The 25027-nt window shown below is 46.3% G+C and overlaps 1 protein-coding gene, 1 long non-coding RNA gene and 1 pseudogene across 2 annotated transcripts; all 3 read right to left on the bottom strand.

Annotated features, from left to right (window-relative positions):
• Positions 1-489: 489 nt before the first annotated feature.
• Positions 490-7235, bottom strand: LOC133263074 (SITS-binding protein-like). Its single transcript, XM_061442711.1, has 4 exons — positions 7076-7235; positions 6157-6308; positions 4432-4611; positions 490-777 (listed from the first exon to the last, which is right to left on the bottom strand). The coding sequence occupies exons 1-4, from the start codon at positions 7233-7235 to the stop codon at positions 490-492; spliced, it is 780 nt and encodes a 259-aa protein (XP_061298695.1).
• A 4259-nt stretch (positions 7236-11494) lies between these two features.
• Positions 11495-12832, bottom strand: LOC133263065 (uncharacterized). The gene is made up of 3 exons (XR_009741437.1): positions 12677-12832; positions 12070-12141; positions 11495-11611 (listed from the first exon to the last, which is right to left on the bottom strand). It is a non-coding gene; the product is annotated as an uncharacterized LOC133263065 (long non-coding RNA).
• A 2542-nt stretch (positions 12833-15374) lies between these two features.
• On the bottom strand, positions 15375-22561 carry LOC133263073 (zinc finger ZZ-type and EF-hand domain-containing protein 1-like; annotated as a pseudogene).
• Between the last annotated feature and the right edge of the window lie 2466 nt (positions 22562-25027).

The following is a 25027-nucleotide window of genomic DNA, read 5'->3' as shown; positions in this document are numbered from 1 at the left end:
AAAGTTTACTTTTGTTCCGCAGAAACCTGCTGCCAATAGACCTGGAATTCACCCAGTTTTCCTGGTTATCCTCAAAGTCAGGCTTTGCTACCAAAGACTGCCCTGGGGAACCGTACACCCAGCAGCAGCTGAGAGAAGCAGGTAGTGCTTAGCACACGTGATGTCCAGGAACCTGAAGAGAGCTCTCACAGTCAGTTTTCTCTGCGTATGCTTTTCTCTTCAAACACAAAGCATCCCATCGGGTATGAGCCCATGTTCATTTACCTCCTGCTCTAGGAAATCCACTCTCTGGCCAAGGCAGCATCTTTGAGCGTGGTGCCAGGGAGCTGGAAATGCCGCATGTGCCCACCTGAGCTCACACACAAACATGGCACTGGGCAAGCCCTGGAAGCACAGAGGTCACCACTGCACATGAGCGTGTCTTTGTGCCAAAGCTGCATCTCCTCTCTTAGAACAACAGCAAGTAAGGAAAGACTCAAAGGACTTCTGCTAAGATAATACTGGTAAACAAAGGTTCTTGGAACAGTACAAATAGGCTGGAAGAGCGAGCACATGTGGGCAGCACTGCCCTGAGAGAGGCCCCAGAGCTGCAGCAGGCTGGAGTTCGGAGGTCTTCACAAAGACCAGCACCTCTGCAAGGCCAGCAGAGTAGTTCCTGAGGATGGTGCCTCCGTCGAACACACGGGCAGTGGTGGTGTCCATCCAGAGGTGCCCCTCTCCGGGCAGGTAGATGTCCCTCCACGTCTGCCCTTTCTCTGTTACTGGAGCAACCAGGACCTGCAGGGAATAAAGAGAAACGTAGCACTTGGAGGATTAGCCAGGACGTGCACCAAGCAAAGCACAAGGCTGAAGGAACAACCAACCACAGAGGAGGTCAGGGGGTCTGGCCCTTAACTGCAGATGAGTGTCCATGCGTGCCACAGCAGAGGTAAGCACAAAGCTCCCTGAGCTGTGCTGAGCAAAGGCCAGAGAATCACACAATGGTTCGGGTTGGAAGGGACCTTCAAAGCTCATCTAGTTCAGCCCCCTGCAGTGAGCAGGGACACCATGAACTAGCTTGGGGTGCCCAGAGGCACATGCAGGTGGGTTCAGGCTCCCACAAAGCAGCTTCTGAGAAGGTTTTATGGGATTGCAGTAGGCACTGGTGGCACCGAGTATGGACGAGAGACATCCCCAAGCCATCTGTGGCAGAGTTGAGAATTTCCCTTTCCTGCCGTGCTTGGGAGGATTTGATTCAGGCCGACTCTTTGATACAACTTAGTCAGTGAAGCCAAAGAGAATCCCGTAGGAAACCAAGCAGAAACTCGTATTTCAGGTAGATATGAACATGTTCCACCTGAATAGGAAAGAGACTGGAAAAAGGTAGGAAAAGAGCTTTAGCTCCAGGCTGCTCAAAAGGACTTCGAAAGCCCTCTGTTTGGGGCTGCTCTGCAGGCAACTTAACGCTCTCTTCCCACCTCCCCTCCCACCTTTCCTCTCCTGCATCTAGGAGAAGGATTTGTTTCTACCTCTCAGACTAATTGAGTGTTACAGGTTAGAGGTGAGGTAGGATTAAACCCTAGGAAAAGGCGATGCTCAAAATACACAATGTGATCGATACTATCCCAAGCAACGGATGCATATTTATCATTCTGTGGACTCAAGGCTCCTTTGGGAGACTCAAAGGACTTAGCTTCCCAGCACCCTCAAATGGTCATCAAAATCCCAGCCAGTGGCCTTGGCATAGGGATGATTACATTTAATAAGTATGTAAAAGTAAAAGCATGAAGAAGTTGCTCTTGGGTCAAATCAGTGAGCCCCATTCGGAACAGAGGCATAAGGAGAGGTGTGCTCTGCTCTGCACAGCCGCGTCATCCCAGGGACAAGTCCTGGTGTTTGCAACATTTGGGGGGACACTTTTGAACCCTCCCGGCCTTCATAAATGTATTTGGCAGCCACACTTGGCTTTCTCACCTGCAGCATCCCTTTCGCCAGGCAGATGGCACTGACAAGCAGCCACAAACCACCGCACGACACAAACCAGCACAGCTTGGCTCTTTGCTGTTGTATTTCAACGTGCTTTGCTGGAAGAATTCAGCAGGGGTCTGCTCCAATTCCCTTCCCAGTAGTGACGTTTGCTCATGAGTAATGCTGGAATGTGGCTGTGCAGTGTTAAATCCAGCTTCAAGACCTCAAGCCTGATCAAAACCACCCTGCCCACTGCAGTCCACCACTGCATCCAAAGCCGCTTGCAGACACCCAAAGGCATTGCTGTCTGTCTGCTCAAGGGGAGATGATGCTTATTTCCCTTCGTAGTCAGCAAAAATCTGACCTAAAACCTGCTTATGGAGCATTCTGGCACGTTTAACAGCTATAGTGCCCGGCCTGATTCAGGCTGAACGTGCCAAGAGATCTGGAAGTGATGAATGCACAAATCACAGCCCGACAATCAGCTTTCAGAGCAGGGCTGTCCCAGCCCAGGGTAACCCCCAAAACACCTCAGGTGCGACTCAGAAGCAGGAGGGCATCAGGAATAGCATCCCAGATTGGTTGGTGTTGGAAGGGGCCTTAAAGCTCATCCACTTCCAACCCCCTGGCACATGCAGGGCCACCAGAGCTGTGCTCATCAGCGCTTGCGGCAGCTGCTTGCACTGAGCAATGATGCTCAGAGGGTTTATCCTGCTGTTCTGCCCTTAGTCCTGCCTCAGACTGTACCGGGACGGAACCACACTGCATTTCCCAGTAGTTCAGAGCTAATGATGCTCCACATTGCACCAAAGCTGTTTCTGGAGCATGTTTCTGTTCTTGCAGCTTCCAAACGGCAGCTTGGAATCAAACCATCCCTGCCTGGGCTCCCCACACACAGGCTCAGGCTCTCTTGGAAAATGAGAGCAATAACGATTAAAACCTGAAGCCAGGGGAGCTTCTTGGCAGCCTCACCTCCTGCTCTATCACAACTGCCTGGCCCTGACACCCTTACAGAGCACACACCACATTTTACCCTACTTCAGCAGTGTTCAGCCAAGCCAAAGCTTTGCACCTCGCAGGGGAGAGAAGCCTGAAGCTGCTCTGACCCTTTATTATCTTTCCTCCCGGAGCCTGCAGGGTTGAACGGGGAATGTCAGCTAACATGGAGCACACTCTTGCCCTGCCTGCCTGAATTGCATCGATCGAGAGATTCTAGGGGAAGGGACTAAGTTTAAGCTTGCTCAGTTCAAAACTAATACCCCCATTAGTGCCCAAACAACCCTGGGACAGGGGCAAAGCCTCAGCTCCCTGCGACCTCTGCACTCACACAGTGCTGCTCTCCAATTCCTTTGTGCCAAAGGTTTGTGTTCTAAAAGCTTCCCAACTTAGGTCGGACTTGATGATTTTAAAGGTCTTTTCCAACCTGGGTGATTCTATGATTCTATCCGAGCTCTCTCTAAAGGCCTTTCTGCTCCTTCTTAAGAAGCTGGTCTCCTGCAGTGAAATTTTCCGTAATAATAATAATAAATACTAAAATCTATAAATGAATTCACATATTTTATGACCAGAAACTCATATGTGGCAGTCGGGTATTGCAGCATCTGTTGGAGGCTGCAGGCAGAGCCTCGAAAGGTACCTCTGCAGCACAAGCTGCTTTCCTATTGAAACAAGGAACAAACTGCTACTGAGCTTTGCTTTGGGATTGAGGATACTTATTTTATGGAGGTGATATCCCCATGATTAGCAGCATCCCTGTGTAAAGACAGCCCAGTGTGTCGCTGCAAAATGAATTCAATAGTATGAACTGAGGATTATGCTTTTAATGGACTAAAAAACCCGGGTAGGAACTGCCGAAGTCTTGAGCTGTTGGGATCCTGCACCCAGGCAAAGCAGGAGGGACAAAGATCAAGGGATGCCATTGCCCAAACCGGAGGCTCCTTACAACCATGGCAGGATGAGGCACAGTTTCCTTTAAGGAAAGTCTTTTCCAAAAGGCATGAGTTGCTTTTCCAAGAGCTTTTTGGTTTGAAGCAGCACAGACCACATCAACTATCAGGCCATCTAAAGGAGCAGCAGTGGGATGGACACATCTGCAGGGACAGACTCCCGCTACGTGACCAAAGTGTGAGCACACCAGGCTTGCAGGGAGCATTTACAGCATGAAACAATCGTGCTGTAGCATCAAGTAATGGGACAAGCAGCCTGAAAAGAGGGGGGAAAGAACTGCTGACAATCAGGGGGTGTCTTCCAGCAGAAAGGACTGAAGAATACCCTGATATTAAAAGCCAAAAGGAAAGAAGCCTTGTCAACAACTCAATCTGAATAAATCGCAAAGCTGAAGGAGCCACAGGGTCCCACCAGCCCTATGGTTCCCCACCACCCCTACCCCAGTGCTGTACTCAGGCAGGATGCAAAGAGGTGGATGGGTGAGGGCAGGGGGCACCTTATTTACCCTGGGAGAGCATTCAGCCCCACATTCCCTACCTCATCTCCAATGAGGAACTCATCCTGGATGGTGAAAGCGGCTGGATCTGTGGGGCTGAGCCACCAGGCCGGCCGGAAGATGGGATACCCCCAGCTGAGCCATTCCGAGCTGTATTTGATGAGCAGCGGCACAACGAAGTCCCGGTGCCTCTGGATGCAGCGGCGGGTGAGGTTCAGGACCTGCAGCATGGGGGAGAAAAGAGAAACCTGTGACCAGCTTAACCCAATAAAGGGCAAAGCAAGAATCTCTTGCGTTCTGGTGTCCTCAGCAGAAGAAGGACACAGAGCTGTTGGAGCAAGTCCAGAGGAGGCCATGAGGATGCTGGAGCAGCTCCCGTATGGAGCCAGGCTGAGTACATTGGGGCTGTTCAGCCTGGAGAAGAGAAGCTGCGTGTAGACCTCAGAGCAGCTTCCAGTGTCTGAAGGGGGCTGCAAGGATGCTGAGGAGGGAGGGACTCTTCATCAGGGGCTGGAGCGATAGGACAAGGGGTGATGGGTTCAGACCGAAACAGGAGATTTAGGCTAAAGGAAGGGACAGGATGCCCAGAGAAGCTGTGGCTGCCCCATCCCTGGAGGTGTTCAAGTCCAGGTTGGACACAGGGGCTTGGAGCAAGCTGCTCTAGTGGAATGGGTCCCTGCCTGTGGCAGGGGTTGGAGCTGGAGGAGCTTTAAGGTCCCTTCAACCCAAACCACTCTGACTCTATGATCTTTGGCCCTTTTAGGACCAGATGTCTCCAGAGTTTCTACATTTAATCAGAATATATAAAAAGGGATTTCTTTCTTGCAGAGAAAACCATTGGGGAAATGCTGGGTTTTCTTTCCACAATGGCATGCAAAGACAAAGCATCACGGGAGAGTACTCCTGTGCTTTAGCTCCCTTCAGTTCCATAGTGCACAGCAGTGGAGAAGAAGAGTATTGTTGTCAGAAATACTCAGTGGAAGGGGATTCCAGATGCCCTCTGAAACACCGTGGAGGGGCTTGGGAAGGACAGGAGAGGGTGGGAAGGGACAGGGAAAGGGAGATGAAGCCTTTGGAGCCGGAGCATCCTCGCTCTGAAAATCTGGCTCAGCCTGTATAGAAATGCCACACAGAACTGAGCCAAGGGCTCAGCCAAGCCGCCCACAGAGCCCCAGTCCCTCCAGAGGCTCCTCACATCTCGAGCAGCCCCTGTTGCTGCCGCAGCTCCCAGGCTGAGGTTACGCAGCCCCGTGGACCGCACACCAGTGGGTTCAGCATCTCTGTGGTGTGATTGCCCAGGCCCTGTTTTCTAAGGAAAACTGTCTAAAAATAGGGCCCCATTGAAGGATTGCTCCCTGACCTCTTTACCAGCGCTCTCTGCACGTTTTGAACACAAACAGGACCCCGTCCTGAACATGATGCTGCTTCAGCCTCCTCGCCAGTGACCTCAAACCTCATTTTATTTTGGCAGCTGAACCCTCTGGGCCAGAATACCTCCAGACTGGAGGCCTATGCCGTGGAAAGAGCTGGTGGCTGCACCCTGTGCCAGCACAAGATGCTTCACCATGCGGGTGCTGAGGCGCTAGCACAGGGTGCTCAGAGGAGCTGTGTGCTGCCCCTTCCCTGGCAGTGCTCAAGGCCAGACTGGACACAGGGGCTTGGAGCATCCTGCTCCAGTGGAAGGGGTCCCTACCCGTGGGAATGCCTTACCCCAGGAGCGCTGTATCCGGCAGCGCCGGCTCCTACGCGCTGAGCTGGGTGCCCACGTGCTGGTGCACGGCCGCGATGTCAGTGCTGGCACAGAGGGTGTAGTGCAGGGGCTCGACCGCTCTGCCCACCGGGGATGCCAGGCAGAAATGCCAGTTGCTCTCCAGCGAGAGGAGCACGGGCTCGTCGGGAGGCACCGTCACCGTCACGCCTTGGGGGAGAGCAGAGCAAGGCGGTGTCTCAGCGCGTGCCTGCCCGGCCTCGGTCCTCAGCACTGGTGGTCACAGGGATAGGGATGTACAGGGCAGAGCCTAACTGGTACCAGGACCTCCTGGACTGATCCCAGCCACGCAGGCAAAGCCCTGCTCTCTGCTTTCGCTATTCCCTTTAAACCAAAACGCCTTTCGAGGGGGGATTTACTCCATTTCCTGCCTTTTTGCTCTGCATTCAGCTTAGGCAGCAGCTTCAGCTTCATCACTGCAGGGCAGTCGCAGATCATTTGATTAATTAGGGGCAATGGCTGAAGTCTGGAGTGCTGCAGAATAATCCAAATATCCACCCAAAAATGACAACAGCCCCTAAGCTCTCATCCAGCATCCCAGAGCAGTGTCAGGGACCTGGGAGCTCAGGATGAAGCCATTCAAGTGGTGCTGGAGGAGCTGGCAATGGACACAGATCTCTGCTTAAACAGATCCTAAAAACGAAGAAAGACCAAGAGCAGGGATTTCCTTGGGGCGAGCTGAGCCAACCCCATCCTCTCAGGCACTGAGGTTTGGTATCATAGCCTTTTCCATAGGGATGAGGCAAAGTGGGATCCATCCACTGTGTCCCGCTGCCAGTTGGGACTGCATTAGAAGGATAGCTTCACCTCCAAGGCATCAACCCTGCTGCTAAACCAGTTGCTTTATAGATGAGGAGAGGATGGAGAAACACAGGGATTGAAGGAACAGGAAGCTGGATGGGGAAGGAAGCAGTTACCTGTGCAGCCCAAGAAGTACCTCTCCAGAACAGGCCCATATCCCGTGGGATTCTTGCTGAAGCCTCCACTGACAAAAGGCTGCGCCTGGCTTTGGGCTCCATTGAGCGGCCAGCGCTGGGCACGGAGGCTCACCCCTCCGTACCAGGAGATTTTGGCCATGGAGAAGCAATCCTGCAGCCAAGAGAGTCATTGGGGAGTGAGGATGAACATGGGAATAGTTGCATTTGAGAGGCAATTTGAGAGGCAATTGAGAGACATTTGAGTTATTCCAGTGCTATCAGAGCGGTCGTGGGATGGGGCTTTTCCCGGGAAGAAAAATCCCATGTCCATGAGATTTAGGGGTTTCATCCAAAAAGCAGTGGGTGCTCGTGGTAGAGCACACCTGGGGTGAAGATTTTCTTCCACAAGAGCTGTGCTTCCAGGTACAAAACTAACGCCAAAATTCATGGAATCACAGCATGGGTTGGGATGGGAGGAACCTTAAAGCTCATTCAGTTCCAACTCTGCCATTCAGCTCTACAGCACCGCAGGGTCCCTGGGGTACCTTGTGGGTTTTCTGCTCTCTCCCAAGGCAAAGCGTCCCTCTTCCCTGTGGGCTGGTGACAAGAAGCATTTCCCTGGTATTATGGGAATGTAATGGCACTAATAATGAGTGTATTCCCTCAATAAGACTACATCAGTAGGAGTATTTGGAGCACTTCCCATAGGGCTGACAGGACAGAGCAACAAGCCATCCCCAAGAACTCCCAGTCCCAGTGACATCCCTATCCTCAACCCGTCTCCTTTCAGAAACCATCAGCTTTCACTTCAAAGCCTCGGAAAGTGCCCTCTTTCTGCCAAAGCCGGGATCAGCAGGACTCAGCATCCCGCATGACTTCCCATGGGGATTTGGGAATGCAGAGGGGGGGCTGGGGTGGGCAGAGAAGGACCCAGCTCAACACAACCCATGCTCATTCACCCCAGCATGGAGCTGAAACAAGGGGGCACAAAATCACAAAACAGAATATGGAAACCTTTAGAATTAGATTTAAGTAACGTTAAGTTTGATGGCTTTGTAACAGTAGCAATGGAAAATTACTGAGGTGCATGATACATAGAGAAAAAAAAAATAGATTGCAACTAGAGAACATATTGAGAATTCTCACATCGTTAACAAATCGTTATAGTTGTGACATAGTTTAAGAAAAACAGTCTAGAAGAACAGGACACAGGGATAAGGAGTGTCTGGGAACCACAGGTGTCCAGGATGGGCTACAGCTAAACTTGATGCACGGATTGACTCCACAACTCGTTAAAGTTGTAAAGTAGGTATGCTTTTTATTCAGTGCTGAGACGCACGGGGATAATTCCTCAAAGTCATGCGTGCCTCAGTGTTGTTTCCCTCTACATTTATTCTCTAAAGTTATATATATTCCATAAGGTTGCACAACACGCCTATATTCATGTCCTATCCCCGCTTCGTATTATAATGAGCCAGAAGGTCCTCTGCAGCTGCGCAGTGCCCCCTCTGGTCATGGGCAGGGGTCTCAAGATGAAGTAAATGACTCTTCCTCCTGTGGGTAGGGGTCTTCAAGATGAAGTAAATGAGTCTTCCTCTTCTTGCACTTTTCACCTTTCAGTCTTCACATATGGCCTTAGGGTTTGGTCAGTATCCCAGCCATCTGCTTCTCCCCCTTATCAGTAGATTCAGGTGTCTGCTTTTCCTTATCAATAGCTGCTTATCAATAGGATCAAGTGTCTGCATTTCCTTATCAATAGCTGCTTATCAATAGGACCAAGTGTCTGCATTTCCTTATCAACAGGACCAGGTGCCTTTGTTCTGCTTAGCAGGCATTTACAACAGACAATACTTTTGTTTAAGCAAGCAAATTCCTCTAACCAGCTTGTACAAACCCCCCGTACAACCCCCTTGTACAACCCCCCTGTACATTGGTCAACTGTCTGCATCAAACTAACTGATAAGTAGGAGGACAGGAGGATTATTATGTCTCTGGTGCTAACGAACCAATTAAACTGGTATGAGCATCTACTGTGCATGCTTCAAAGGCTGCCAGAAGTGATGAAGACTGCTGGAAGAAGTAAACGACCCTCAGAGACCACCACCACAATTCTGTACGTATGCGGGGACCTTTCTGGAAAACTACGTAATCCATACGTAGCCTCATGAATATGTATGTATGCCCAGCGGCTATAAAAGGACGGCTTGTGTGGCAATTGGGGTGATACACGCTAGGTGGAGCTATCCCCCGTGTCTCCCGGCGTCGCAATAAAGAATACCTGCTTGTCAGCTTGAAAACTTTGTTGGCGAGTTTGTTCCTGGGGTTTTCTCCGTATCACTTGGAAAGTGCCTCTGTTGGTGCCTCAGTTCGAGACATAGCAGCTGGAACAACTTTTGTGTCCTTTAAGAGAGGAAATAATAAAGAAAATGAAATGAAGCTGCTCCTCTCACAGGGGAGAGGAAGCTGTGACTTGTGCATTTGCAATCCTGCCCCAGGAAGGTTTTTGCTTTCTCTGTGACTTTCCCCACCTGGAGTTGATTTAATCACTTCTGCCTGTCCCAAGGACTTGCAGCAGTGGTGTGATGCTACTTCTCTGCAGTTTGCAGAAGGGGAGAGCTCTGTCTGGACACACTCCTCAAGAAAGCCATGCCATTAGAGTGTCTTCTATGTAGGCCAAGTCAGAGCCCCACAGGGTCAGGGTTTTCAGGAACAAATGGCGCACAGAGGATTAACAGACTGCCCCTATGTCAGGTGGTGCTGTTCATCCTGCCTGGGCTCGGGAAGCATTGCTGCCACCGGCGCACAGAGCCTGGGCAGGGTGTGGGTGCCCAAGAGCCAGCAGTTTCGGGCTTCCTGCCCTCCTACACAGCCCACTCTCAGGCCCCCAGTGGCAGGCATTATGCCCCCCCCCTCGTGTCTGGAGAGGACTTTCAGACATGTCCCCATGTCCCCTCAGCTCCCTGCTGCCATTCTAACCAGCAAGTGTCGAACAAAAGGCTCAGGAACCTGAGCTGAGCTTTGGCAGAGCCAAGCTACCCAACCGAAAAGCTGCCCCCCATAGCTTCCCTCTGCCCAGGCACGCTTCCTGCCTAGGCTTTCATTGTCCCCGGGGCACTGCTCGGTGCACCTCTGACACAGCTGGCTTCCAGATATAGGGCCCTGGCTCTACAGGCCCCGGGGTGCTGCCCTGGCAGCTCTGTTGCCCTGGGCACCCAGGACTGTGCTTCCTTCTCTTCTTCCATCCTCTCCTCTCCATTCTCCCCAGAAGAGCTGTGCAGCCATGGCAGGGCACACTGCCAGAGACCAGAGGGTGCAGGGACCACCAAGAGCAGGGCTGCAGCTGAGCTGCTATAGCAAAGCCTTGGGAGAAGGTTAGGGTTCTGTCCTGAACCTGGTCCAAGCTCACCTTTGCACGTATGAGTACTGCAAAGGGCAAAGCCTCAGCTTGTGCTCTGGGCTCTCCTCATCCTCTCCTGGTGTCTCGCCACCATGTGGGAATGTCACAAATGCAGGACCCTGCACAGAGAGGTAAGAATGGGAGATGTCGCTGGGCAATGGAAAGGTGCCTCGAGCTGGTACAGTCCCGCAGAGGACAGTCAGCCCCCACGCTCCTATGCCTTAGGGACCTTCCCACCTTGGCTCCCCGGAGGACAGGAATGCTCTTTTCCTAATTATTTTTCCCTGCGGCAGTACCTGGACCTCCCATTGCTCTTGCTTTTCATTCCAAGCCTTCGGGGGTGCCACTTTCACCCTTGTCTTCTGCTGGTACTTCTTGCGCAACGAGTCCCAGAGCTTGTGTTTTTCCTCCTCCACGCACCCGCAGACCGGCACCTGCAGGGCCATAGCAATGCAGCAGTGGGCACTGTCAGCCTCCCCTGCAGAGGGCTGGGGGAATTTTAGCTCTCCCCCTCCCTCCCGCCCCTTCTTTCCAGCCCCTTCTTTCCATCAGCCCTGGTTTGCTTGCAGTCACAAAAGCACAGAATCATCAGGGTAGGAAGGGAGCTCTGGAGATCTGCCAAGGCAGGGCCATCCAGAGCAGGTCACACAGGAACAGATCTAGGTGGGGTTTGAATGTCTCGAGAGAGGGCGACTCCAGCCCCTCCTGGGGAGCCTGTTCCAGGGCTCTGCCACCCTCAAATGCAGGGGCCTTCCATTCTCAACTACCTTCTTCCATTTACTTCCTCTGGGTAAAAAAAGAAATAGCACTGTTCAGTTTACTCTAACATGCTACAATATGTGCATACGTAACTGTAGGTGACGCGTGAGTTACTTCAAGATGTGCTTTTTCATTGAAGTGTGCTTTTCCTTTTACAAATTCTACATCAAGGTGGAAGGAAGGAAGGAGGGCAGGCTGCAGAGTGCTCATACACTGAAGCTGAAGGAACTTCTCCTGAACGGAGTTAAGATGTTCGTTCCAATGGACAAACTACTCTATGCCATGCACTCTGGCCTGAGCCAGTATTAAACATTCCAGAAACTTGGTGATTTGTCTGGATAGCTAATGGCAAGGCTGATAGCAGCAATGTTTTTCAGGGCCTAAAAGAGAGAAGGAAAAAGTCATGATTCTCCTCAATCCAAAATGAAAGAAAACCTTGTATGAAATTAAACAGAAATAGATAAATAACCATCTAGCTGCTCCTCTCATGGTAGTGCAAAAATTGTCATGTATCCAGGCAGTTCCAGCAAGGCAACTGCATTTCCAGCTACTGAAAGACCAGTCCCCATCCCCATTTCCACGTTTTGGCAGTTCAGAGGTCAGTTTGGTAAACCAGATGACACCCAACAGCCAGTTTGTGGCACACCAGCTGATTATGAAAGGAGAACATTTGTGCATGGTTCATTCACGTATTTCAGAAGCCTTTCATAGTAAAGTCCAAGTACATTTCTCTCTACTTTATATAACTCCACTGGGCACTCAGAAACCATTCATTATCTCTGCCTGTCAGAAAGATATTGCAAAACCACACATCACTGAGGTTGTGCAATCTTATTACCTGTGCTGTGCAGTGATGAAGTTGATCTTCAGTATTTAAGGCAAGCAAATACTCTTGTAGAGATCCAAGCTCCTGCAAGAAAGCCTTCAGTGAACACCAACACTTCTAGTAAAGATATCATCCTACTAATTAACATTAAAGTGCAGTAGTCCCCATGAACCAAAGGTATCTGAACTACACATAAGACTCTCTCTGACTAGAACACGGTTTGTGAACACAGAAATCAGTTCATTACAGACTGTTCCTATGTAATGTGCAAAACCAACTCAAGGAAAAGCACATTTAAATACCTTAAAATTAATTATTAAACCAGCATGCCTCTCAGAATAAAGAGTGGCTTTAGGGCTTGCTGTCTTAAGTGCGTAAGGAGGAGTCATGACTATTACATAAGGCTCCACAATGGATATGGCAACAGTATGGCCCCTCTATTAGAATTTGCTGCCAGACTCCACAAGAGAAAGTTTCCAACGTTTCTGAAGCATTTAATGGTTCTAAAGCTCTGATGAACTTTGCCAAGGTAAAGGAAAACTGCTTTTAATTTAACACTGAACTACATATCATTCTGGGCACTGCAGAGAGGAGGGATACAAATACAGGAACTGCTTACGCTAACCCTGTTTTCTGTAACAAAGAAGAGTTCTGCAAGTGCACGATGAAGAGGAAGGAGAATCCCAGGCTTGGCCATGTCGTGACACAAGTTGTTTTCCATAGTGGTAAAAAGCTGCCGAAGTGGCTTCAACAAGGTAAAGTCACAGTCCCTGAAAAAAAGGTAATTCAAATGTAATAGTGAGTAACCGTGACCTTATGCCTGTTTCTGGGAGGGAAAAAAAAGCCAACACAGAACCCCAAACAAATTCAAGAGAACAAAGCCATACAGTTTTAACAGATGCATAAATGAAGGAAGAAGCACAAGAATTATTCTAAAATTTAAATTCAGTCAAGTGTTTCAGCACAATTCATTTCATTCTGAATCAGTGAAGTGGAGAAAACCTCACATCTGTGAATATGTCCAAATGACTTTCGTAAAACTATGTGGCCTCATGAAATGAAGACTTTGAAATACCTGTATCCGTTACTTTGCGAAATGCTGTAGCTCCATGGATTGAAATTATCCAATACTGCACTACAGCACTAAGCAGGTGATGCCCTTGTATAGGGCAGACAAAAACTGATCTATAGCTTTAAAAACAATTCCAACCCTGCCTCCTTCCTACTCCTGAGTTAAAGCCAACTAACCCAAATGTTACTTACTACACAGATAGGATGACAAATATTGGGGGGGGGGGGGGGGGGGGGGGGGGGAGAAGAAACTCAATTTCAGAATGTATCATCAGATTAACACAAGAAAATATTAAATAATACAACCACAATGGAGACTTGGCCTTTCAGCAATTAAATCTGTTGTCCACATGAGAAAGATGACATTTGCTGATGAAAATACCTAAGGGAACTTGAAAAAGTAAGAAATCCATGATTGAAATCCCAAAGCCAGGTTTTCAGACTTGGACACAGACTAGTGTATCTAAAGTTTGCAGAGAGCCAAATGGTTTTATGTAATTGTCACAGCACGAATATACTTTTTGACTTCTCTTTATCAAAGCAAGCTAGCAGGATGCTGTTATTTTAATGATTTTGCTTATTCTGAACTGAAAAGGTATAAGCAGGTAAGTGTCCATGTTCCAGCACTGTTGTCTGTGTTTCCAGTATTTCTCGAGTTAATGTGACTATAAACATATGCAAAACACTAAGAGCTCAACAGTGTTTTGAATGTGTATTTTCATGAGGAATACCCATGCCATACATACTTTTTTTCCTTCAAAACAACATTTGAGCTCAGTGGACCTCTTTTAGAAAGCCAGGAAAAAAAAAAAAAAAAAAGGATGGCTTCAAAATAACCCTTTATAATAAATATCTATCAGGCAGTGTGAATTTTATCTGAAAGGCAAATTATCTACTTCAAATCATTGTTTTCTGCCCTCAAAATAATATCAGCTTAGTCATTTTTTCTTCCCTTTTCTTACTTTTTCTTCACAGATTAATCCTAGAAATCATCATTCAGGAGATGTGATCTTTTGCTTTTTGGTAATTCTGAAATGCACAGAACACTTACCATTAAGCTGGAGGCTGAAGTAAAACACGGAATGGTTTCCACTGTCTAAAGATACAAGGATAATGCCTCTTACATTTTTGTCAGCTAGCTTGAAGGAGGAGTTAAAGAACCTCTATACTGGACGCAGTTAAGCTTCCCTTTTCCAATTGTGTTATGGATCAGTTATGATTTACGAAGAAAGAACCTTTACACAGGCAGCCAAATTCACAGCCCATTAAACAAAAGGTTAAAAACCAGAGAAAGCAAAGCTGCACTGCTTTTACAGGTCAGAGAATTAAATGGCACACTTTCAGTCTAGGGAACAAGACCCTTAAGTGGTTAGGATTAAAAGTGGAAGAGCTATCAAAACGTTTCACCATTTTGCTGTAGGAACTGGAACATTCAAGAAGTTCTTGTCATTGTAGCATCTCCAGCTTCTCAGAGGGGAACACTGGTGGTTAGCTGTAATGCTAAACAAAACAGGTCCTTACCTGTTGTGCTCTGCAATAGTAGATCTGGTTAAAACGGAATTGCCTTCTGTTCCATGGAAAATCCTGTCACCCTGGGACAAGCATGCCAGTTTTCACCGAGAAGCAGAATTTGCAGTTTCATGAAGAAACATTTTAGAAACATTTTTTTACGATTAAAAAGCCCCTAAAAATCTAACAGCTTCTTCCCTTTTTCATCACAAATGGACTCATTGCTCTCTCCTACTCCTAAGAGTTTTGAGAAAGCCCTGTCATCAGATGGAAAGCCCAGAAGCCTTCAAATGCCTGGTTTCAGTTAAGCCTGCTGAGGGGAATTAAGAGGCTTAATCCAGACAGCCTTGTCCGGAAATGAAGTTTCACAAGGTGAAGCTCAAGTTTCACAGCCAAGGCTGCTCCAAAACAATGGGCCTCCAAGTTCACTTTCTTAGCAAACCTCTGCAACTCTATGGAAGGAAAAGGACAGAAAGAAGGTCATAAAAATCCAAAGTATTTCTACATTGCTAACTTGCACTTTGTCACCCAAACTGCTTTGCTAAGAGAGCTCCTACACCTATTTCCATCTACTGACAGCACTCAAAGTCAAAAGCTTCCTGCAATGGCATGGTGCTCAGTGGGTTAAAGCAACTCAAAGATGTCGTCCTTCAGCTCACCAGCATTTGCTACTGTGTTCTCAGAAACGGGCTTAGGAGAGAACAGAGACTGAAGCTGTCAGTCAACTGGAAGCAGGAACACTGTAAGTGAATGTTGTGCAGAACAAGGACTGTGGTGGAACAGAATCAAGATCAAAATTTGTTTCCAGTCACTGAGTGCATGCTTTGACCAAAGGGTGGAAAAAAAAAGCTCAAGCAGCAGAACAGCAGATAAGCCTACTTTCAAAGAAACAAATGCAAGAGCAGCACGTCAGAGCAAACAGGCTGGGACAAGAAAAGGGTTGTCTTTTCTTCCCACCCATCTCAGGAACATCTACATGTAAGTGTCATTAGTTTCTCAAGAGAGTCCGAAACACCATCAATAGCCTACACATCTGAACTTTGAAACACAGCATAGTCACCCGGAAGTTCAAAATCGTTCCATTTCTGTGGAGATCCATGGAAGCTGAGTCAATCCTGCTGGAAATCACTGCTGCTGGACATGAGCCCTCTTCTGTATTACACTGAGAGTCAAATTTGATGGAGAGGTAGATAGCACCAGGAATGTGAACTTTATCCTGAGAAATAAACACATGAATCTTTGCATCCTGCAATACTATATTACCAAAGAGCTACTTCACTTTCTCCATACAAAGAACAAATACTACAGCATATCCAGAGAGAAAAAGAATACCCAAAAAAACAAACAACTCCCTTTACTATTTTTATATGTAGTTCATTTAACAAATGTAAAGCATGGCCTATTGTTTGCGTTAGCTGTTTAGCATGTAAAATTAATTGCTAGGGTTTTATTAGAAGCGGTAATTGTTGCTGATACTGATCTCCACTGCCACAACCTAAAGGTTTCTATGCATTTTAAAGGACAAAAATCAGAAGAATCAGAGCTGCAGATAAATTAAAAGTCCCAAGACTGCCCAGAGGCAACAGTTATTTACTGAACTGCATTAGAAAAAGGCTTTCAAACAATATCAAGAGAAGAAAATAAGAATTGTTTGTGTCAGGATAAGATAGCCTAAAATGAGAAATACAAGGAAAACGAGACTCCACCCCCAGCTTTCATCTAACAGCACAAGGAAGTAACAGGCAAACGGAAATGAACCTTTGGATGAAAGGGTAGAAATATTTGTTCATTAAGGCCCTGAGACCATTTAAGAATATGATGTGCTTCAAACACACGCATAACAAAACCATTGAAGTTATGCACTTTTCACATGATTGAATTAGATTACATAACAGTGCCTTACTGAACATATTTCTTTACAGGGCAAGGCCTCACTCAGACAGCAGCAGCCCTTCCAAAAGCAACACTGAACACATATTTCACAGGTGCTTCAAGCACAAAGGCCCACAGGTAAACACGCGGACCACTGACATTTCTGCTCCAACCACCCTGATGTTTTAGAACTCTTCAAGCCACGCAAATGCACTGTACTACACTACAAGTCTAACTTACCTCAAAATTGGTATTGTTCTTAGAAGGATGTTTAGATTCATGCATCTGCGCTGCCATTCCGGGTTCTTCCATGAACTGGCAAGCTGGCAGTGCCATTGTCCCTAGCATGCTCTCACTGCACCCATGCAGTACCTTCTGCAGAATCTGGGAAGAAGCAACACGTCATGTAAATACAATTTGCTATCAAAACTATTACAAACTTATATACTGATGACTGACAGGAGTAATTTCTAGCCACACAACATTTTGGAAGAGCAAGAAACAAGACATCACAAATGATGTCTACAAGTGTTATTTCCATAAGTGCAGAAGATTGTATTCTGCCCTCTGTTCCAGACCTTTCAGTTCCTATCTAACGAAAACATGACAGCTTTTAGCTCCATCTCTTTCCACAAATGCTAGGAACAAGGATTACCCATAAAGTAGTTAACAGTAAACTAAAGGCTGTAAACAAGGAAGATAAACAACTAAAGACACCTTTAACTTCTATTACTTACAGGTTTTGATTTTAATAAAATATGTTCTGTTTTAGCTTTCAAAATGTACAACTTCACATACAAGAAGGAAGCCATCAGTCTGTGGCTACAGTGTTTGAAAGCAAGAGCTGTGTCTTTAAGAATACAAATAAATGCCATTTAGTCTACCAGGACACGCTAAATGATAATTAAGAACAACCTGAATCTCCACTTTCTCTTATTTTTCAGAGCTTTTGTGTGCTTTTGAATTTGGATTCCTGCTGCTCAAGGCCCTTTATTATAGTAACCTATGACACCTCTTCACGTGCAGTTTTCTAGCTCCTCCTATAAAATGTGATACTAGCTCAGACCAAACGTTCACCTCCACATCAGACAAAAAAATTGATTTCTTGGGAAAAAAGAGTTTAAAAGCAAAGGCAGTATGTAGCACAGTTCCCTGAATGTCTTCTTTGCCTCCATGCACTTGCAGAATAGCCTAACACAAAGGTTTCTGTATTTAATACACCCCAACATATTGTTATTCTTTCTATCAGTTCATCCTGGTGTTTTCTGAACCTACATAAACACCCCACGGCAACAATTGCAATGACATACCCTGTCAAGGACCGGTTCTTTTGGTTTGTTTTGGACCTGCCACTTATTACCTTCATCCGACACTCCTTTGTTTTCTTACTGGGAGTGCCAGTGAATAACAGTTGTTAACTTTTGTGTGCTGCTTTTTGTTTTAAAACTACAGAGAAAGAGGAACAGACTTTTTCATTCCTCCTCCTCCCTCTAGGCCAAATGGGGCAAAGATCCAGGATGAAGAAAACAAGTTGGTTCCTCCTACTGCAGTTACTCCATGGCTAAAATAATCCCTGCCACTCTTTTCCAGACTTCTTCCAGTTGTACTGCGTTTCCATTTTCCTTTAAGTGAGATGAGGGAGTCAAGTCACATGCTGTATTCCAGATGAGAGCATACTCTTGGTTTGGTGGCATACCAGTGCCTTCTGTTTTATCTTTAATTCCTGCTTTCAAGATTGCCAGCACTTCATTTGCTTCAACTGCTACTGAAGCATTGAGCTGACGTTTTCTTTACAACATTCTAATTCCAAATTCACTTCCACCACAGTAAGAGTCAGCCCATCAGTGGAGTAGCAGGCATTACAATATACACATTGAGATCTGCAGCTTTCAAAATGGACTGCCTGTTTGACCAATTTCTCTATCAGATTTATTTTCCCATATAGCTCTTGCACAACTGAGCTGTCGCCATGGAGCTAGTTTTTCCATTTTCTGTTAACAAAATCAGTACGTTAAGACACTGACAGATTCCAACTGCTTTTTCAGAACTAATTTAGATTTTTGCTGTTTCAATTTAGTTTCCCAAAGGAATTGCAAGTATTCCTGTTAGTCAGTCTCGTGGTATGTAGGCACAGGGCTTGATCACATGCACAAGTGAAATCCACTTACTTTTCCCATAACTGCTTTTCCTCTAGCTGCATAAGCATGTCCAGTATGTACGTCACATGGGCTGGACCACTAAGATCTAGGATTTCCTCATTTATTGCCACATCATCTGTCCAGTCAGCTAGAAACGATACCAGAATGTGCCTGGCATAAAGAACAGCAGTTGCCTCATTTACTGACACAGGTAGTCCCTCACAGCCTTTTTACTCCTGGAGTCCAGCTCCTTGTGCACGAGTATTGAACTCTTGGTGCGACGTTGCTTGGCAGAACTAAGCTGTAGCTCACTCTCTGTGTTGCTTATCAGTTTTTGGGCGACTGGATTGGTTTCTTCTGTTGCTTTATCACAGAGTGCAGGTTTTGACTGAAAAAAGAAATGGAAGTTTGAAAATAGGCTCCCAACAATTTACTTCCTTATGTCTGGATATCTGACCAGTCCATCAGACTGCAAGCTGAATTTACAAATGGATTTGTCTTTTACATACTGAAAATCACAGCATCAAAGAAGAGAAAAGTGTGATCTCACACACACCTACAGGGACAGGATTCCTCAAAAAGACAGTTTATGTCGGACTCACTATACACTGATGCATTCAAGACCGTACACGAGCAGAAACGGCAGTTCAAACTCTAACCAGAAGTGTTATTTTAAGCTGACCTACAGAGGCAAAGCAAGTGTCATGCTATTTCTGACAGCGAATGAGGCAAGCTGGCAGGAAGCTTTGGAGATCATTTAGACCAAATCCAACTTAAACCTGAGACAACTTCAAAATTAAGGCTTTGTCCAGTTAAGTTTGGAGAATTTCCAGGGGTGGAGATTTCACAGCTTTGTTCGGCAACTGATAGACAAGTGATACCACACGGCAAGGAATAAGCACCCAAAATAAAGCAAAGAGCTGTGGGACCATGCTATTGAATGGAAACCTAAAGCTTGCAAGTGCAGTGTCTACTTCACAAGACTAACTTATTGCTTCCTTGTTCTGCTGAAATTATTATAACAATATGCTAAAACAGTAACACGGCATAAGCTTACAGTAATTAGACACAATCTCTCTTTCTCTCGTATAAAGAGAGGAAATTACAGTGTGCAGTCACAAGGTGTTCCCCTGACCTGAGAATCAAGTTCTCCTACTTCCTTAAGGAAGAGATACTTGCTTCTTGTGTGTGCTTATTCATTTTGGCATAAAACAGTAACAACAGATTATTTCACAAAAGAGAAAACCTCAGCTTTGAAGTTACTAAACAAGACTGAAGTTACTTCCATGCCTAAATTATTTCACAACTGCTCTGTCTTGGAGATGGCACATACCAAACAGGTTAAGATGATCATATCTGTATCTACTGCTTTTGAACTCTGCTCCTTCAGCCTCAAACGTCTGCTGGGCTGCCACTTCTGAGGCAGCGTTTGGATCCTCTCATCTGTTGTAATTACATCTCCATCAAACCTTACAAGAGGCAAAAGAAGAAACAAAAGTCACAAACATGTTTCAAAAGTAATGCAAACTAAATTGGTGCAATTAAATGGAAATTAAATCTTTCCACCTTCTGGTTTTCAAAGAGTCATTAAACTCTGCCTGTTTCTATCATATCACGTTAACTGGCATCCCTGGAGGTTTTAAATGTTCTGAAATTGCTCATCTCTGTGAGAACACAGTGGCTCCAGGACATGCTTTGATTACTACAAGCCACGCATAAGCTCTCCATTCTTTCTCCGTTAGGAGCATTTAAAGACATAGTAGCTCTTCATATGGGAGTTACCATACTGAAAAGAACGTGCAACATATTTCAGAGGTTGATGACTTGTTTCCATAAATACAACTTAGTAGGAGTTTATTTCCTTTCTTTTTCGTACATGAAAACCTAATTGTACCCTTGGAACAATTTCTATTTGGCACCTAGTAGATTTTAGGTTACCACCCACATCTAATAACTTTCTGTTTCTGCTGGCTGGACCCACTCTTGCACGTACCTCTTCTGAACTTCCAGGAACAAAGAATCTGTTCTTTTCATTTGCAACTCATACAGGGCTCGGAGAATACGCAGAGGTGCATTGAGCGCATCATGCGTCATCTGAGCGAGGGGACAAAAAAGGAAAAAAGATGACATTACAGAGTAAAAAGATGAGTTTCTTTAAGGATGACCTAGATATTATTTTCCCATATATTTATCATATGGGTAAGAAATTAATGAACTTCATATCTTGATTAGTAAAAGTGAAAAACAATTTAGCAAAAAGCTTTATAATGATTTTGTAGTGTTCATGACTGCAGATATAATTTATTACCTTTAGATAACAGTACACTGAAATCATAGACCCATATTCTGTGAACTTACAAGAAAAACAGCCATATAGACTACCAAATATTTTATACAACCAGCAACTTCCAAGAAATGTCAAAGGAGGTAAAATTAAGTACCAAGAAGCATATTTTGGTGGCTTCTTCCAAACCTTCCAGAGGATCAAGTTTGTTCTGCTCTAGATCTACAGGACCAACAATGGGTGGCTCCACATCTTGATCTCGTTCCCTTTCTTCCGGTTCAGCATCCTCACATTCAAGCCAGGGAACTGATCTCATTCTTAGAGGAATACAGCATTACTGACAAAATCTACATAGAAAAAAGGCAGCATATGGTGTGACAGCTGTAGATATTATTAGTGTATCTGCAATCAGCATTTTATATGAACATTTTAAGACTTGGACAGTGCTTAGCACACGCTATTCTAAAGACCAACAGCACCTAAAAAAAGAGAAAACACCACCAAAAAACAACCAACCAAAACCAAACCCAAACCACAAACCCCTAACTATTTCCCTCTTTACAAATGAGTTGCGCCTTCCAGGCTGCTACAAAGACAATTTAAGTGACCAGCCAAAAGTGGAAAAAATTGAGAAAATAATTATTTAACCATTTCAGTACATCAGAGGCTTGAGGATTCTTAAACAAGTACAGAGTAGAAGTGACTAAACACCAGCCACCAATGCCCCTACACACTCTTCTCCTTCAGCACAGCCACACACTAGCACTCCTAATAGGAAGAAAATCATGTTACTTCCTTGGTCCTCCAATTTGTGATGGCAGGAGGAATTTGGCTGGCTTTGCATGCACGCTCAGGCTTTGGGATGGAAGGGGTATTTCTGGCAACCAGGTCCCTGGGGAAGGCGTGAATACCAGAGGAAGCACAAGCCCCATCGCATGAATTAGCTGGCAAGACAAAAGAGCTCAAAGAATAACCTCCACGTTCTCCCACTCACAGCGCACTTTCACATCACTGCTTTTGGTTTTGCTGAGTGTCTCTCACCAACCCCACCCTGCGCTCTCCCAGCCTGGCAAAACCCTCCCTTGGAAGCCCAGTGAGTGAGCACCGCTGGAGCTGCTCACCGCTCCCATCCAGGCAGAGCTCATTGCCTTTAGAGAACTAACAAAGTCATTCCTCTAAGAAGAGGGGTCACTTTACTGACTAGAATGGAAAGTCATCTATTAGAGACTGCTTTAGGAAGGCAACGGTTACCAAGTCATCACTTTTCACTCACTGAGATTGCAACTGAATTGGTGGCGATGAAGGTAGCTGGAGTAAGAAAAACGGTCCAATTTCAAACCAAAGATACTCCTGTTGCTTTGCACCTTGGTGGCTTTGCACAGGATGGGCCAGCCCATGTTCTCTAGAGCACCAGGAGCCACACGCAATCTCAGTGACCTCCAGAGGGAACCAAACCTCTACCAAGTGGGAATTGCAGAGCAGTACATGGAGAGGTGTGTGTCTCCTGCCTCCCCAATTCCTCCTTCCACTGGTTCCCTGCTAGTCTGACACAGGACACAGCTCTAGGGAAGGTGGCACCTCCTCAGTCTCCCCGGTGTGGAGCCCACCCACCCAGCTCACATCCGACCATGACACACCCTTCAGGGCTTCAGAAGCTCTTGGAAGAGGAGGAGTACAGGCAGGAAGGGGGAGTGACCTGCCCCCTTTCAAACCCATCCTCCACCAACTTCCAACTTAAAGGGAAGTAACACAAGTAACACTGCCCTAGGCTTCAGGAACAGCACAGGGACAGCGTGGAACAGAGCCCCAGTCCCACAGTAAAACTGCATCAGAGTTTACCTCCAGCAAAAGACACATTCGTTGGCACAGGCCAGGCTCGCTGTGGCCTCCATGCAGCAGTGGCTCTCAATTCCATAAACTGTGTGCTTGTAGCAGCCTCCTCAGCCTCGGAGCATCAACTAACAGCAGAGAAAGACACAAACAAATTCCAAGAACATTAAGCTGAGCACAGAGGTTTAAATCTGCTCCCCAGGCACATTTGCAGTTTTCAGTCACTAAAAACCTGGGTGCCCAATGTCACCTGGGACACACAGTGCAATCAAGAGCACACCGCAGAGCAGCTCACAATGATGACAGATGCACCCTGGTGTAAGAAATCCATAGCATGCAGACCATGGAATCACAGACTGCTTTGGGTTTAAAAGGACCTTACAGCTCATCCAGTTCCAACCCCCTGCCCCAATGTGACAATGGTACCTTTCAATCTACCTTCCTCCTCCATCTGAAGAGTCCTGGCCATCCAAAAGAAAGTCTCCACCGAGCAGTGGGGAAAGAACACGCAGGTGACCCCTGACAGATGCACAGCCTTGCTATACAGCTGGAAAATTAAAATGGGAAATGCTGGTTATTCCACCCATTCCTCAAACAACAGAGACTTCAGGAGATTCACAAATTCTAGGAAACCAAGGGCAGGTTGGACAGGGCTTGGAGCAACCTGCTCTACTGGAAGGTGTCCCTGCCCATAGCAGGGGGCTGCAGCTGGATGAGCCTTAAGGTCCCTTCCAACCCAAACCACTCTATGATTCTATGATATTCTGGATTTCGTAAGACAGGCAATTCAACACTTTTCCTAAAATTTGCAGCTTTTAGGCTGCTTCCCAGAATATGACAGAACACAATCTTTTTAATCTGAGCTATCTCTATGAAACTCAAAACTAATGCTTCCAGCCCTGGTCCTGCTTTCACCCGATACAAACCTCAAACAAATCTCCTGAAGATACTCACATATTGGTGTGAATCTGAGTCAAAGCCACTGCCTGTAACCAATGTCAGTGTCTAGAGCACTTTACATTCAATTCCTGATTTAGCTAAAAATAGTAGGCTCCTATCTAAGCACACAGAGCTCCTATTTACTTTATGAAATTGCTTTACAGTGCTGCATCAAATTTCTGTTCTTTAATATAAACGTGTTCTCTGCTTTTCTCTCTTAGTCACAGCACTGATGAAACATGACAAGATTTTCTTTAGACATCTCGTAGCCTTCTCTGATGCTAAAAATGATAGAAGTATTTGTAAGAGTAAACAGCAGAATCATCAGTGGGCTCGGGATGTCCCACAAATATTCAGAACAACACAGCAGTGGGCTCTCGAAACTCCTCATGATGAACCAGTTCCTTGACGCCAGGCTTTTCACTAGGAAGGTGGCACCTCACTTGTGGATTTTTATCCTCTCGTATTTTTGTCTTACTTCTAGTATGACTGGAGGGAGGGGAAGAAGGGGGAGAAGGGAGAAAAGAATAGAATCGGTAGATAACGAAGGATAAATACCTTCTCCACTATTTCCGGAGTTCTGCCTTTGATAGGGGGGTGGTAAATTATCCAATGGCTCCCATGATAGTTTGTTTGTTTTCTCTTCTGTCCCTTTCTTCTCCCTCAGGGGAAATAGCAAAACCGCTACAGAGGATCCTCTCCACAATGCGGCATAATCACTTTCCTCCTGATTAAAGGGTTCCTTGCCATTTACATATGAATTTAAAGCCTGACAATTCCAATCATCAAAAGTTCCAAATATTGGCCAATATTTGGCATTTCACTATGAAATCTTCGCTGCAGCCACTCACTTTGGGGATTGCCGTTCAAAGAACTCTTCAAAAACAAAGTTAATCATGCAGCAAAGCCAAGAGACAAGGAACTCATCCCTGCCACACCACAAAAATTAGGGATGTGCTGGCATCTTCACGAAGTGCTGATTGCCACAGTTTATTGAACACCAATGCTGAAGCCCTTACCACCCTCACAGGGAAGAACTCGTGCCAGAGATCTCCCTTGACCTGCTCCTCACGCCCTGGGGATGCAGCCCAGCACACGGGGGGGGGGGGGGAGGGGGGGGGTTCTGGGCTCAAGCGCACACTGAAGCCAGGTCATGGGGAGATTCTCGTCACCCAAAACCCCAAGTCCTTCTCCTCAGGGCTGCTCCATCCGATCCCCACTAGACTGTGCCCACAGTCCCAAAACAACACGTTCAAGTGCCCTTGCGTGCCCATTCCACTGGAATGACAGACTGCAGTATCTTTGTTTCAGGGACCTCACAGTGGCG

The sequence above is a fragment of the Pezoporus flaviventris genome, unplaced genomic scaffold (assembly GCF_033815535.1).
Source record: "Pezoporus flaviventris isolate CSIRO_AGI_PZ_B2104156 unplaced genomic scaffold, CSIRO_AGI_Pfla_v1 ptg000244l, whole genome shotgun sequence".
NCBI lineage: Eukaryota > Metazoa > Chordata > Aves > Psittaciformes > Psittacidae > Pezoporus > Pezoporus flaviventris.
Note: the sequence above shows the minus strand (reverse complement) of the source record. Positions and strands in the feature narration are given on the sequence as shown.

What these genes read in the sequence shown, in the direction of transcription:
- LOC133263074 (XM_061442711.1), bottom strand. Translation starts at nt 7,235, where the DNA reads ATGGCCAAAATCTCCTGGTACGGAGGGGTGAGCCTCCGTGCCCAGCGC. An exon ending in GTACTTCTTGGGCTGCACAG is followed by an intron (nt 6,309 to 7,075) that starts GTAACTGCTTCC and finishes CTCTCCCCCAAG; the next exon opens with GCGTGACGGTGACGGTGCCT. An exon ending in AGTTCCTCATTGGAGATGAG is followed by an intron (nt 778 to 4,431) that starts GTAGGGAATGTG and finishes TATTCCCTGCAG; the next exon opens with GTCCTGGTTGCTCCAGTAAC.